Source organism: Staurois parvus, unplaced genomic scaffold (genome assembly GCF_062004578.1).
Source record: "Staurois parvus isolate SC_StPar_1 unplaced genomic scaffold, SC_StPar_1.0 ptg001325l, whole genome shotgun sequence".
Classification (NCBI taxonomy): domain Eukaryota; kingdom Metazoa; phylum Chordata; class Amphibia; order Anura; family Ranidae; genus Staurois; species Staurois parvus.
Window position 1 is genome coordinate 530,379 of NW_028319121.1, and position 14,847 is coordinate 545,225.

The 14,847-nt window shown below is 44.3% G+C and overlaps 1 protein-coding gene across 1 annotated transcript in view; it reads right to left on the reverse strand.

Annotated features, from left to right (window-relative positions):
• The window catches only part of SFXN5 (sideroflexin 5), a 444,072-nt gene that overhangs the window by 290,548 nt on the left and 138,677 nt on the right, over positions 1–14,847 (reverse strand). The window contains exon 4 of the mRNA XM_089661198.1: positions 10,264–10,290. Coding sequence (XP_089517324.1) covers positions 10,264–10,290 — 27 coding nt within the window. The remainder of the gene's footprint in view (positions 1–10,263; positions 10,291–14,847) is intronic.

A 14,847-nucleotide genomic window follows, 5' to 3' on the forward strand; every position in this document is an offset into this window, starting at 1 on the left:
TCATTGTGTGCCTGCTTCTCTACTGTCCAATCGCAGCTTGGGGTGGGTCCTGGACCCGCCTATTCTGCTTAATTCAAGAGTAGTCTGCAGAGAGGTCGTGGACCTGGATGTAGTGTCTGGTAGAGTTGTCTGGATCACAAGACTGGCTCAACAGAATTTTTTTTTTTAAAAAGCTCACATATATCTGTTTCACCTTTGCAGAGAAATAAAATGACATCCTAAAAAGTTATATGTAGCCTGTAACATTTGATTCTTATTGACAACCTGGCCAAAGCCATTTTCATGCCTTGGTAAGACACACATTAAGCTCGGGTTCACGCTGATGCGGTGTGGAATTTGTAGCATTTTCAGTGCGAATTCTGCATCGCATCAGAATTGCACCTCGTTCATGCGAACCGCTGAAGGTGTGTATGTTAAGCTAAAAACACCCCGAAAACGGTCCGCAAAATGCAGTGCGATGTGCAGAATCGAATCGCATAGGTGTGATTACCCATGTGATCTGATTCTAGCGCGGACCCAAAAAAGGGTCCGGCATGTTTTTGGTGCAGTGCGATTAGAGTCATAGAAAATGTACAGCTCCAATCGCACCGCGCACAAATCGCATGTGATTTGCATAGGAATGCGTTGCGGTTCCTGTACGAATCACATGAGATATACCGAACCGCACATATGTGAACCCGGGCGTAGAGTACATTAACCACATAGGTGACCAGAGGAGTTCTAGTGCTAGAATTACTGCCGATAATCTCATGTTCATGTGTGGGACAATCGCTGTTTGTGTGAGTGTGGGACCCATGCTCGTGTTCGCTTTGTGCGCAAGCATGGGTGGATGGTGGCACTATTTTTTTTTTCAATTGTTTTTTTTTTTTACATTGTTGCTTTAAATATTTTTTTTTCTATCACTTTTATTGCTGTCACAAGGAATGTAAACATCCCTAGTGACAGCAATAGGACTGTGACAGGTACTCTTTATGGAGAGATCAGGGGTCAATAACACCCCAATATCCTCCTCTGCCAGCTCGATCTTACCAAGATCGCTGTGATCAAATGCTTTTCTTTTTTATAAGTGGCGCCGTTTATTTCCGAGTAAACCGTAAGTGATGTCAGGTCACCGTTTCCAGGATGCTATATCATAGAGGCGAACAAAGCCGATCCGATCTGTTTGGCTCTGTGATCAGCCGGTGGAAGCGCCGTCTGCTCGATCGGGGCTCCCGCTGGGATGGGAGATCCCATTAAAGCTGTGGAAGGCGGCCACACTTGAAAATCCATCAAGCATGGACCAGGGGCGGACTGACAACTCATGAGGCCCCCGGGCAATAGGGGATCATGGGGCCCCTGTGTCCTTGTCCAAACTCAAAAAGGCCTATGAAAATGGTACCAGGGGCATCTCATGGGGCCCCCTACTGACCCCGGGCCCTCGGGTAGTGCCTGAGTTTCCAAATGGTCAGTCCACCCCTGGTGTGGACATATTACATGGTGTGAACGATAAAATCAGGGGAACATATTGTCAAACAATGTAACTTACCATATAGAAAAAGCAGTATGAAAATATAACGGCTGAGGCAGCATATAAAGCATGCAACCGGTAATGTTGGCCCAGAAAAGGAGGTTTAGCATAGAGATTTTTAAGGACCGAAGATGAGAAGAGGAATACGGTCAGCACAGCATGAAGCATTTTATTAGGTTTAATAGACAGTATAGAGTTCCAGAAACTAAAGTAATATTAAACCTTTCCTTTGTTTTTTGTTTTTTTTAAAAACAAACATGTTATACTTACCTGCTCTGTGCAATGCTTTTGCACAGAGCAGCCCTGACCCTCCTCTTCTGAGGTCCTAATCTCTCCTCTTTCTGCTTTCCATGGGGGGCACCCATGTGGGCTCGCTCCCGAGTCACCTTATCCATTGACAGAGCGGGCGGCTCGACCGCACCTCCCGTGTCACAGCATTTGATTGACAGCAGAGGGAGCCAATGGATCCCGCAGCTATCAATCTTCCCAATGGGGAGGGAGACAGAGGCACATCGCTGGATCGGATCAGGCTCAGGTAAGAAAAAAGAAAGGGGGGGGGGGGAGCTGCAGCACAGAAGGTGTTTCTTTAACCTTAAGGCTTTAGAACTACTTTATGCTGGGTAAGGGATAGAAGTATTACAATTTATATATTAAAATCATGTTTAATATTTTTTGTAAATAAGATACTTAATGTTCCTTTAACAGAATGTATGACTAATTTTAAAATAAAATCATAAGAAATCATTTTAATATTTACTCTGAATAAGATATATTATTTCAAAGGCACAAGATACATTTATTTACTGCTTTTGCTTTTAATCTTCCTTTAATTGCCTAATTTTAGAAGCATAATTGCAATATATTTATTTATTATTATAAACAGTTACTGTTATATGTTATGATACATTTGTAGCCACGAAGAATGGGAGACCCTTGTAACTCCTGGATCCATGTATTATCGAATTAAACAATTCTGGACTCTATGACTCTATATGACATGACAGGAGTTCCAACCCTTCCCTGTACTATCCAAAATGGAAAGAATGTGTTTAGGCCTTAGCTGCTATATACTAAATACAATTTTTTTTCATTTAGGATAAAGAGGTGATTTGTTAAGACTTTCTGCATCACGGTGCATACAACCTCAAGTTCATCTCTTTGTTATCTCTACCAAATATAAGACCTCATCTTCATTCCTAGATCACCGCTACCAAGTGCAAGTGTATGACCTCATCTTCATTCCTAGATCACCGCTACCAAGTGCAAGTGTATGACCTCATCTTCATTCCTATATCACAGCTACCAAGTGTATGACCTCATCTTCATTCCTATATCACCGCTACCAAGTGTATGACCTCATCTTCATTCCTATATCACCGCTACCATGTGTATGACCTCATCTTCATTCCTATATCACCGCTACCATGTGTATGACCTCATCTTCATTCCTATATCACCGCTACCAAGTGTATGACTTCATCTTCACTCCTAGATCACCGTTACCAAGTGTATGACCTCATCTTTATTCCTAGATCACCGTTACCAAGTGTATGTCCTCATCTTCATTCCTATATCACCGCTACCAAGTGTATGACCTCATTTTCATTCTTATATCACCGCTACCAAGTGTATGACCTCATTTTCATTCTTATATCACCGTTACCAAGTGTATGACCTCATCTTCATTCCTAGATCACCGCTACCAAGTGTACGACCTCATCTTCATTCCTATATCACCGCTACCAAGTGTACGACTTCATCTTCATTCCTATATCACCGCTACCAAGTGTATGACCTCATCTTCATTCCTATATCACCGCTACCAAGTGTATGACCTCATCTTCATTCCTATATCACCGCTACCAAGTGTATGACTTCATCTTCATTCCTATATCACCGCTACCAAGTGTATGACCTCATTTTCATTCTTATATCACCGCTACCAAGTGTATGACCTCATTTTCATTCTTATATCACCGTTACCAAGTGTATGACCTCATCTTCATTCCTAGATCACCGCTACCAAGTGTACGACCTCATCTTCATTCCTATATCACCGCTACCAAGTGTACGACTTCATCTTCATTCCTATATCACCGCTACCAAGTGTATGACCTCATCTTCATTCCTATATCACCGCTACCAAGTGTATGACCTCATCTTCATTCCTATATCACCGCTACCAAGTGTATGACCTCATCTTCATTCCTATATCACCGCTACCAAGTGTATGACTTCATCTTCATTCCTATATCACCGCTACCAAGTATATGACCTCATCTTCATTCCTATATCACCGCTACCAAGTGTATGACCTCATCTTCATTCCTATATCACCGCTACCAAGTGTATGACCTCATCTTCATTCCTATATCACCGCTACCATGTGTATGACCTCATCTTCCTTCCTATGACACCTCCACCAAATGTATGACCTCATCTTCATTCCTGTGTCACCCCTACCAAATGAATGACCTCATCTTTCTTCCTATGTGACCTCTACCAAATGTATGACCTCATCTTCATTCCTGTGTCACCTCTACCAAATCTATGACCTTATTTTCCAACCTATGACACCTCTACCAAATGTATGACCTCATCTTCCTTCCTATGTGACCTCTACCAAATGTATGACCTCATCTTCCTTCCTATGTGACCTCTACCAAATGTATGACCTCATCTTGCTTCCTATGTGACCTCTACCAAATGTATGACCTCATCTTGCTTCCTATGCCGCCTCTACCAAATGTATGACCTCATCTTCCTTCCTATAACACCTCTACCAAATGTATGACCTCATCTTCCTTCCTATGTCACCTCTACCAAATGTATGACCTCATCTTCCTTCCTATGTGACCTCTACCAAATGTATGACCTCATCTTCCTTACTATGCCGCCTCTACCAAATGTATGATCTCATCTTCCTTCCTATAACACCTCTACCAAATGTATGACCTCATCTTCCTTCCTATGTCACCTCTACCAAATGTATGACCTCATCTTCCTTCCTATAACACCTCTACCAAATGTATGACCTCATCTTCCTTCCTATGTCACCTCTACCAAATGTATGACCTCATCTTCCTTCCTATGACAGGGGCCAATTAAACTACCAGCATGAGTTTGGAGTGTGGAAGGAAACTGGAGAACCGAGAGGGAACCCACGCAGGCACAGGAAGAACATGCAAACTCCAGGGAGGTGGTGCTGTGGTTTGGATTTGAACCCGCAATCCTAGCACCCTAATAGGCGGAAGTGCTAACCATTTAACCACTGTGCTGCCCAGCTTGTTCAATTAAGCTTTGGCAATAAAACCTGGAAGCTGACTGGCTTCTATCCAGAGCTGCACCAGATTTCGCACTCTCCAGTCTTAGTAAATAACCCCCATGGTCTCATCTTCATTTCTACAGCAACAGTGCCAAACATAATGCTGCATCTTCATCCGTACACAAACCTGCACCATACATACAGCCTCATCTTCATCCCTGCAATATCTCAACCAAACATATAACTGCATCTTCACCTCTACACTACCTGGACAAAATATACTGTATGCACTCATCTTCATTTCTACATCATCTGAACCAAATGTATGACCTCATCTTCATCCCTATATCATCTGCACAAAAAGGGTGGTCTCATCTCCTCATCCTTACATCACCAGTATCAAGCATAACCTAACTTGCATCCCTAAAAGTACCTGCAGAAAACATATGGCCACATCTTCATCCCAATATCACCTGCACCAAATATATGACCACAGCTTCATCCCTACATCATCTGGAGCAAAGATATGGTCTCCTCTTCATCCCTACAGCACCAGCAAGAAACCTATGGCCTTATCTTCATTTCTACATCATCAGCACCAAAAATAAGACTGCATCCTCATTGTTACACAAACCTGCACCATACATATGGCATCATCTTCATCCATGAAATATCAGAACCAAACATGTTGCTGCACCTTCACCTCTACATCAAACATATGCCCCGTCATTTCTAAATCATCTACAACAAGCGTATGACCTCATCTTTATCCGTAAACTACCTGCACCAAACATATGACCTCATCTTCATCCTACATCACCTGCACCAAACATATGGTTGCATCTTCATCCCTACATCACCTGCACTAAACATAAGGTTGCATCTTCATCCCTACATCACCTTCACTAAACATATGGCTTCCTGTTCATCCCTACATCACCAGAACAGAACATATGGCCTCATCTTCTTCTGTACATGACCAGCACAGAAGATATGGCCTCATCTTCACACCTACATGACCAGCACAGAAGGCATGGCCTCATCTTCATCCCCACATGACCAGCACAGAAGGCATGGCTTCATCTTCATCCCCACATGACCAGCAGAGAAGATATGGCCTCATCTTCATCCCTTCTTCATTATCTGAACCAAATATGTAGCTGCATCTTCACCTCTACACAATCTTCACAAAACATATGCCCTCATCTTCATTTCTAGATCATCTACAACAAGCGTATGACCTCATCTTTATCCGTAAACTACCTGCACCAAACATATGACCACATCTTCATCCTACATCACCTGCACCAAACATATGGTTGTATCTTCATCTCTATATCACCTGCAGTAAACATATGGCTTCCTCTTCATCCCTACATCCCCAGAACAGGACATATGGCCTCATCTTCTTCCGTACATGACCAGCACAGAAGATATGGCCTCATCTTCACACCTACATGACCAGCACAGAAGGCATGGCCTCATCTTCATCCCCACATGACCAGCACAGAAGGCATGGCTTCATCTTCATCCCCACATAACCAGCAGAGAAGATATGGCCTCATCTTCATCCCTTCTTCATTATCTGAACCAAACATGTAGCTGCATCTTCACCTCTACACAATCTTCACAAAACATATGCCTTCATCTTCACTTCTAGATCATCTGCAACAAGCATATCACCTCATCTTCATCAATACATCACCTACAACAAGCGTAGGGCATCATCTTCATTCCTAAACTACCTGCACCAAACATATGGTCTCATCTTCTTTCCTATATCAAATGAACCAAAAATATGGATTCACCTCCATTTCTACATCATCTGCAACAAGCATATGACCTCATCTTCATCAATACATCACCTGCAACAAGCGTAGGGCATCATCTTCATTCCTAAACTTCCTGCACCAAGACATATGGTCTCATCTTCCTTCCTATATCAGTTGAACCAAAAATATGGATTCACCTCCATTTCTACATCATCTGCAACAAGCATATGACCTCATCTTCATCAATACATCACCTACAACAAGCGTAGGGCATCATCTTCATTCCTAAACTTCCCGCACCAAGACATATGGTCTCATCTTCTTCCCTATATCAGTTGAACTAAAAATATGGACTCACCTTCATTTCTACATCACCTGCGCCAAACATGTGGCTTTATCCTCAACCCTACATCATCATCTAAGGTCTCATCTTCATCCCTATATCCTCTGCATCAAACATATGTCCTTATGGGCATCCCTTCAACACCTGCACCAAACATATGGCCTCATCTTTACCACTATATCAGGCATCCTACATCTGCATACTGTCCTCTCACTACCCACATAAAATGTGGAACCTCATCTGTCACCTGTCTCTTTTTGTTGGAACCCGACTGAAAATGGTACCTATGGATTCAATGGCAGAATTCATCCTGGCAGCTCATGCCTGCTGCTCTTCATTTCCCACAAGCCTCTGTGCTCGGTGCTCATTACCATCAGTATCATGTGCAAAGACATCCAACCTGGTGAATGACCCGCCGGGCATGTCAAGCTTTCACATGGCATACTGCCGCGCGCGCCCTGAGTGTCTCACCTCCGTACAAAAGGTAAAGGCGGCAGATGTTAGCATTAGCGGCACAACACAACAAGCCTGCATTAGATGCACATAAATTGTCAGCCCTTATGGCTCGCTTGTCCTAAGGCATCGTTCTTTTATTTATTTATTTTTGCGGTTTCAAAAGGTGTTTGCGGTTCAGTGCGCATATCACCTGTGTGTTCTCTATAGCGCACCTGCATTTGTTTTTTTTTTTTCTTAAAACTTCTCGGGGGCTTTTAAATTAACACGGAGATGGGAGATGAGAAGCATGAAGCCGTCAGTGCAGTGGAAGAGCTGAACATATGAAGATATTCCACCTCGGCTTAGTTAACTTTTCACAGCACCTATAAGCCCCCCCTCTCCAGACAAGGGGGGGGGGAGGGTAGGGGTGCTTGTCACGTTCATTGCATGTTATAGAGAGTTACATGGATCTATCTTTCTTACTTCTTAGAATGTGTTTTTGTGGGATTTTAAGATTTCACTAATTAACACATACTTAATTATCCTATCAGGTATGATTTTCCGAGGCTAGTTAAAGGTAGGTATTAATAGGCATGGAAGGGATTTATTCAAATCAGAAGAGTCGGATCGAAACGTCAGCAGGAAAGCCAAAAAAGGCCAAAATGGACTAACTGGGTAGAGGGATGCCAGACTGCAACCTTCTCCTAAAGATCCTGGCTGGTGTGAATGTCAGGTCTGATATTTTTACTATATGTGTCACAATGGGGGAGATTCACTAAAACTGGAGCACGCAGAATCTGGTGCAGCTGTACACAGTAACCAATCAGCTTCCAGGTTTTTCATTGCCAAAGCTTAACCACTTCAATACCGGGCACTTTCACCCCCTTCCTGCCCTGGACACTTTTTAGCGTTCAGCGCTTTGAATGACAATTGCACGGTCATGCAACTCTGTACCCAAATTACATTTTTATCAGATAAAAATTTTCTTTATCAGATAGATTTTACTTTTTGTGGTATATAATCACCACTTTTTAAAAAAAAAAATGTTTGCTAAACAAATAAAAAAAAGACAGAATTTTGAAAAAAAATGTTTTCTTAGTTTCTGTTTTTGCAAATAAATAAACCTTTCTTCACTGATGTGCACTGATGAGACTGCACTAATGAGCAACTTCTAGACTGCATTGATGGGCACTGATGAGGCTGCACTGATGGGCACTAATAGACTGCATCGATGGGCACTGATGGGCAACTTCTAGACTGCATTGATGGGCACTGATGAGGCTGCACTGATGGGCACTGATGAGGCTGCATTGATGGGCACTGGTGAGGCAACACTGATGGACACTGGTGGGCAACTTCTAGACTCCATTGATGGGCACTGATGAGGCTGCACTGATGGGCACTAATAGACTGCATTGATGGGTAATTATGAGGCTGCACTGATGGGCACTAACAGACTGCATTGATGGGTACTGATGAGGCTGCACTGATGGGCACTAATAGACTGCATTGATGGGCACTGATGAGGCTGCACAGATGGGCACTGATGAGGCTGCACTGATGGGCACATATAGACTGCATTGATGGGCACTGATGAGGCTGCACGGATGGGCACTGATGAGACTGCACTGATGGGCACTGATAGACTGCATTGATGGGCACTGATTAGGCTGCAATGATGGGCATTGATGAGGCAACACTGATGGGCACTGGTGGGCAACTTCTAGACTGCATTGATGGACACTGATGAGGCTGCACTGATGGGCACTAATAGACTGCATTGTTGGGCACTAATGAGGCTGCACTGATGGGCACTGATGGGCAACTTCTAGACTGCATTGATGGGCACTGATGAGGCTGCACTGATGGGCACTAGTGAGGCTGCACTGATGGGCACTGATAAGCTGTACTGATGATCAGCGTAAATGTGTCCTGTCACAGGATTGCCACTTATCGGCTTTCCTTTCCTCACACAGTGACAGCGAGTGATGAACTAAAATGCCGATAAGCAGCCTTTGCTTACATGTGATCAGTTGTGATCGGTCCTTTATCTGGATCTGTAACCAGCTGTGTTCAAAGGACACAGCGATCACAGAGCGTGCCCAATGCATGTCCCGGGGGGTAGGGTTCTGGGAGGACATCTATAGATTTCTAGACCTCCCAGAAGTAGATGACTGCACCGTCGCTGTCTTTCGGCTATAGCACGGTCAGCAACTGGTTATCTGAATAAGCTGAAGGTAGAAGCTGATTGGTTACTATGCACAGATCCGCCAGATTCTGAGCGCTCCATTTCTAGCAAATCTCCTACATTGATTAGGGAAGAGAGACAACGGAGCGGACCCGTGTGGCAGAACCGCATGCTCAGTGGGGGATCTCTCCGCTGATCCCTGCTGAGCAAGCAGATGACAGGTCCGTGTCCAGGGGTGGACTGACCATTTGGAAACTTGAGCACTGCCCGAGGGCCCGGGGTCAGTAGGGGGCCCCATGAGATGCCCCTGGTACCTTTTTCATAGGCTTTTTTGAGTTTGCGCAAGGATACAGGGGCCCCATGATCCCCTATTGCCCGGGGGCCCCATGAGTTGTTAGTCCGCCCCTGTCCGTGTCTACTGCACAGTGGACATATCACAGCCGCTGTCCTCTATGGGCGGTCAGATGGAAACGGACCGCCTGTCCATTTCCATCCGACTGCCTTGCCATTCGATCCGACGGAGGTAATGGGGATGGATCCCCTTCCATCTCTTTTTGGCGGATTGGAATGGATGTTGGCGGGTGGAAACGGACATATGGAGAATAAGGAGAATAGAGGTTCCGATCAGGTCCGCCTAAAAAACTGGCAGGCAGTCCCAACCGGAACGTCTGTGTGAACGGGGCCATAGAAATAAATTGGGCCAGTACAGCATTTATAAAACATAGATCAGCTTTGATGATGGTCTGGACTCACCTGTTTTATCTTCTGAGCAGCCCAGAGCTGAAAAACAGAAAAAAAAGACAAGAAGTGACGTCCACGTACCCCACACACTGTCACATACTACATATAATCAGAAGATCCGTGTCAGACGTGTGCATGATGGAAATGTTAGTTTCAGAAGTTCATTGAAGAATTTCATTTCGTCACATTCATTATGCTGACCAGATTTGTTTTCAGGATTCGTTTTGTATATTTGTTGGTCCGCGAGGGTTCGCTAAATGTTGCAGTTTTTTATTTTTTCGGAAGATTGCTACATATTTTGGGTGGATTTGACATTCATATAGTGAAGCTATTTGGAAGGGTTCAATATTTTCAGATGCAACAGGACAAATAATGTAAAAATCGGAGGCCTCGAATGTTTCAAACTTAAAGTGTTACAAAACCCACAACAGTACAATCAGTCTGTAGATGCAGTAAAGCATGCTTGTTATACTCACCTAAAGGGTTAATCCTCTGCATTGTGTAAAAAGGCCATTTGATCCGGTCTTCTCTGATAGACCCCTTCTTCCACAGTCCCCATCTGCTGATAGTATAGAGCTCTAGGAGTCTGCACATGCTCAGTTTAGTGTGTACGGCTAAAGAGTTTTTTTTTTTTTCTGTGGGAGGGTGTATGTGATCAGCACAGGGCCAATTAGCATTGTCCAGGCAGAGGGTCAGGGGTTATACAGCCTCATAGGACAGTGAGTGAAGAATGAAAACTCCTCCTACAAGCTTTAATCAGTGCTCTGCTGGACACTGATAGATGTCACAAGATCGCTATACACTGCTGATGAGAAAAGGTATTTAGCAGTTTATATTTACTAAAATAATTGCATTTCCATGTTCTGTGTACTGTGGGAGACCGGATATAGTGAATGCAGGGTCCGGGGAGACCGGATATATTGAATGCAGGGTCCGGGGAGACCAGATATAGTGAATGCAGGGTCCGGGGAGACCGGATATAGTGAATGCAGGGCCCGGGAAGACCAGATATAGTGAATGCAGGGTCTGGGGAGACCGGATATAGTGAATGCAGGGTCCGGGGAGACCGGATATAGTGAATGCAGGTTCCAGGGAGACCAAATCTAGTGAATGCAGGGTCCGGGGAGACCTGATATAGTGAATGCAGGGTCCGGGGAGACCGGATATAGTGAATGCAGGGCCCGGGGAGACCGGATATAGTGAATGCAGGTTCCAGGGAGACCAAATCTAGTGAATGCAGGGTCCGGGGAGACCTGATATAGTGAATGCAGGGTCCGGGGAGACCTGATATAGTGAATGCAGGGTCCGGGGAGACCTGATATAGTGAATGCAGGGTCCGGGGAGACCTGATATAGTGAATGCAGGGTCCGGGGAGACCTGATATAGTGAATGCAGGGCCCGGGGAGACCGGATATAGTGAATGCAGGGTCCGGGGAGACCGGATATAGTGAATGCAGGGCCCGGGGAGACCGGATATAGTGAATGTAGGGTCCGGGGAGACCGGATATAGTGAATGCAGGGCCCGGGGAGACCGGATATAGTGAATGCAGGGCCCGGGGAGACCGGATATAGTGAATGCAGGGTCCGGGGAGACCGGATATAGTGAATGCAGGGTCCGGGGAGACCAGATATAGTGAATGCAGGGCCCGGGGAGACCGGATATAGTGAATGCAGGGTCCGGGGAGACCAGATATAGTGAATGCAGGGTCCGGGGGTTTAGTAACACATTAAGAATTGCATCAGACTATGGAACTGAACTGACTGACAATTACAAATAAATTTAAATCACAAATTTACTTGAATACAAATTATCAAAGGAATTCGAAAACTTAACTCATTTCCCCATTGGCCTGAACTACTATATCATGTGACGTCATCCGAATGGAACTAATGCAGTTGTTATGACATTTTTTCGGATTTCATTTACATTCATTATTATGTGCATGGTGATTCGTATGCATCTGAATCTCCAAATATAAATTTGGTACAAAATTAAATGCATGTTTAGCGTCTTCATAAAAAGCCACAGAAGAGACTACAAGAGGATACAGCTTGTTCTACTGCAATTTTTAGCGTTCAGGTCGGGGAAAAAAAAACAAAACGTGAAAATACCAACGTATCCGCGCCATTCACACCACCCTGCTGCATGATCTGCCCCTTGCGTTGTACTTAAAAATTCTGTACTTCCAGATCTGGCACACACAGGTCATTTTCTTAATGAAGAGTCACTTTACTATGTATCCAAACCCAAAAGAGGAATTCATTGTATCTGAGCGTCACAAACCAAAAACGCTATTTCATTCATTTTTAACCCTTTGGCGCCAGCGCATCCCGGCCCTTTAAGGGTTCCAGAAGCAGGGAAGCGGGCGGGGTTTTAGGGTCATGTAACCGCCGTGATTTGCTGTTATGGCGGTCACATGATCGGGAAATGTCCTGATCGAAAGAGGAGATCGGGACCTTTCCGTGAGTACTGAACGTATGTGGTGGGAGCACGCAGGGTGCGCGCTCTCAGCACGTTTTTTTTAATAGAACACAAATGTGCGGCTGCTTGGCGTCTAGGCCCAGATGCCGGGAGGCTGCACATTTGCGTTCGGCCAACGCCAAGAGGTTAATATTCAAAGCAAACTCAACTATCCATCTATGCTTTACTATATTGAGAAATCACTTTGAAAAACACTCCCCTAGTATTTCTAGCTACAGCCGTCTTGAGTAAGGGCAGATGATTCATGTAGCATTTACTTCCTGGAATCTATCTGCCCTTAGCTCAGGCATGCAAGCAGAAGGGTGTGCTTCAATCTTACACATAAAATGGTTAAATGGTTAGCACTTCCGCCTGGCAGCACTGGGGTCGTTGGTTCGAATCCCAGCCATGGCACCATCTGCAAAGACATGCTGGTAGGTTAATTGTCTCCTGTCTAAATTGTCCCTAGTATGTGTATGTATGAATGTGAGTTAGGGACCTTAGATTGTACGCCCCTTGAGGGTTAGGGACTGATGTGAATGTACAATATATATGTAAAGCGCCGTGTAAATTGGCGGTGCTATATAAGTACCTGTTATAAATAAATAAAATACACACAAAAAGACCAATGCATTTTGGCCATTAGGACTTAACCATGGCTTATTGATTAAGGCCTAACACCTGCAATGTGTTGGCCTTTCTGTGAGGATTTTATGCGTTGTTCTTCTGAAATAAAGGCTATCTGCTTGTGGATTTCACTAAAGTGCTGGAATATATTCAAGATTTAATCTCCACAGGGCTTACAGAGGCTGACTGCCTGAGCAATGTGGTTGTTTTAAAAATTAGCTGCATGGTTGAGTTTCCAATGTACAAAAAAAAAAAAAAGCCCAGTTAGAAAATGCCCAACATCTTGACACACCTCACAGCCTCTGGCACACTAATCTGGAGTGATAAGACTAAAATAGAGCTTTGTGGTCCCCACTGTGAAGCATGGTGGTGGCTCACTGATGTTTTGGGGGGGTGTGAGCTCTAAAGGCTCCGAGCCTGTGGAAACCAGTGCTGCAGATGGGCACAGTGCTGGATCGATGCAGGACTTGGGTATGTTTTTAGGGAGTAGTGTGGGGGTACAACTATCTTAATGCAAGAAATACATAAAGTTAAAAAACCTTCTGGTTTTAGAACCATTTTAAGTGCAATATTGCATATATTGGAGAAATATATTATTATGAGTGATTTCTGGGAATATAAAGTGTAACATTGCATTTAACCAATAATAATAATGTGAAAATCCCTGAGATTAAAAATTGGGGGGGATTTACTAAAACGTGCACATAGAATCTGGTGCAGCTGTGTATGGTAGCCAATCATCATCTAAAACTTTGACAATAAAACCTAGAAGCTGATTGGTTACTACGCACATCTGTACCAGATGCTGTATACACTAGTTTTAGTAAATCACCCCTGTTGCATATATATATATTATTATTATTATACAGGATTTATATCGCGCCAACAGTTTGCTCAGCACTTTACAATATAAGGGAGACAGTACAATTACAATACATTTCAGTACAGGAGGAATAGGAGGGCCCGGCTCGTGGAGCTTACAATCTAAAGGAAGGGGGAGGTGATACAAAAGGTGATAGCTGCGGGGGATAATCTGGTGGAGGTGATTCAAGTACAGTTCTTAGGTGGAGGTGGAGGTGGGGTAGGCTTCCCTGAAGAAGTGAGTTTTCAAAGATAGACTAAAGGCAGACAGGGTGGGGGCTGACCGGACATGCTGTGGTAGGGAGTTCCAGAGGATGGGAGAGGCTCTGGAGAAGTCCTGGAGGCGAACGTGGGAGGAGGTGATTATTATTATTATTATACAGTATTTATATAGCACCAAAAGGTTTGCTCAGCGCTGTACATTATAGTGGGGGACAGTACAGTAACAATACAATACACGAGGGGTTCGAGGGCCCTGCTCTTTCGAGCTTACAATCTAGGAGGGAGGGGATAATGGCACAGGAGGAAGTGGCTGTGGGGGATGGAGTGGTAGGAGGAGATTGGCTGTTAGGTGAGGGTGGGGTAGGCTTCCCTGAAGAGAAGGGTTTTCAGGGTGTGCCTAAAGGTGAGGAGGGTAGGTGACAGTC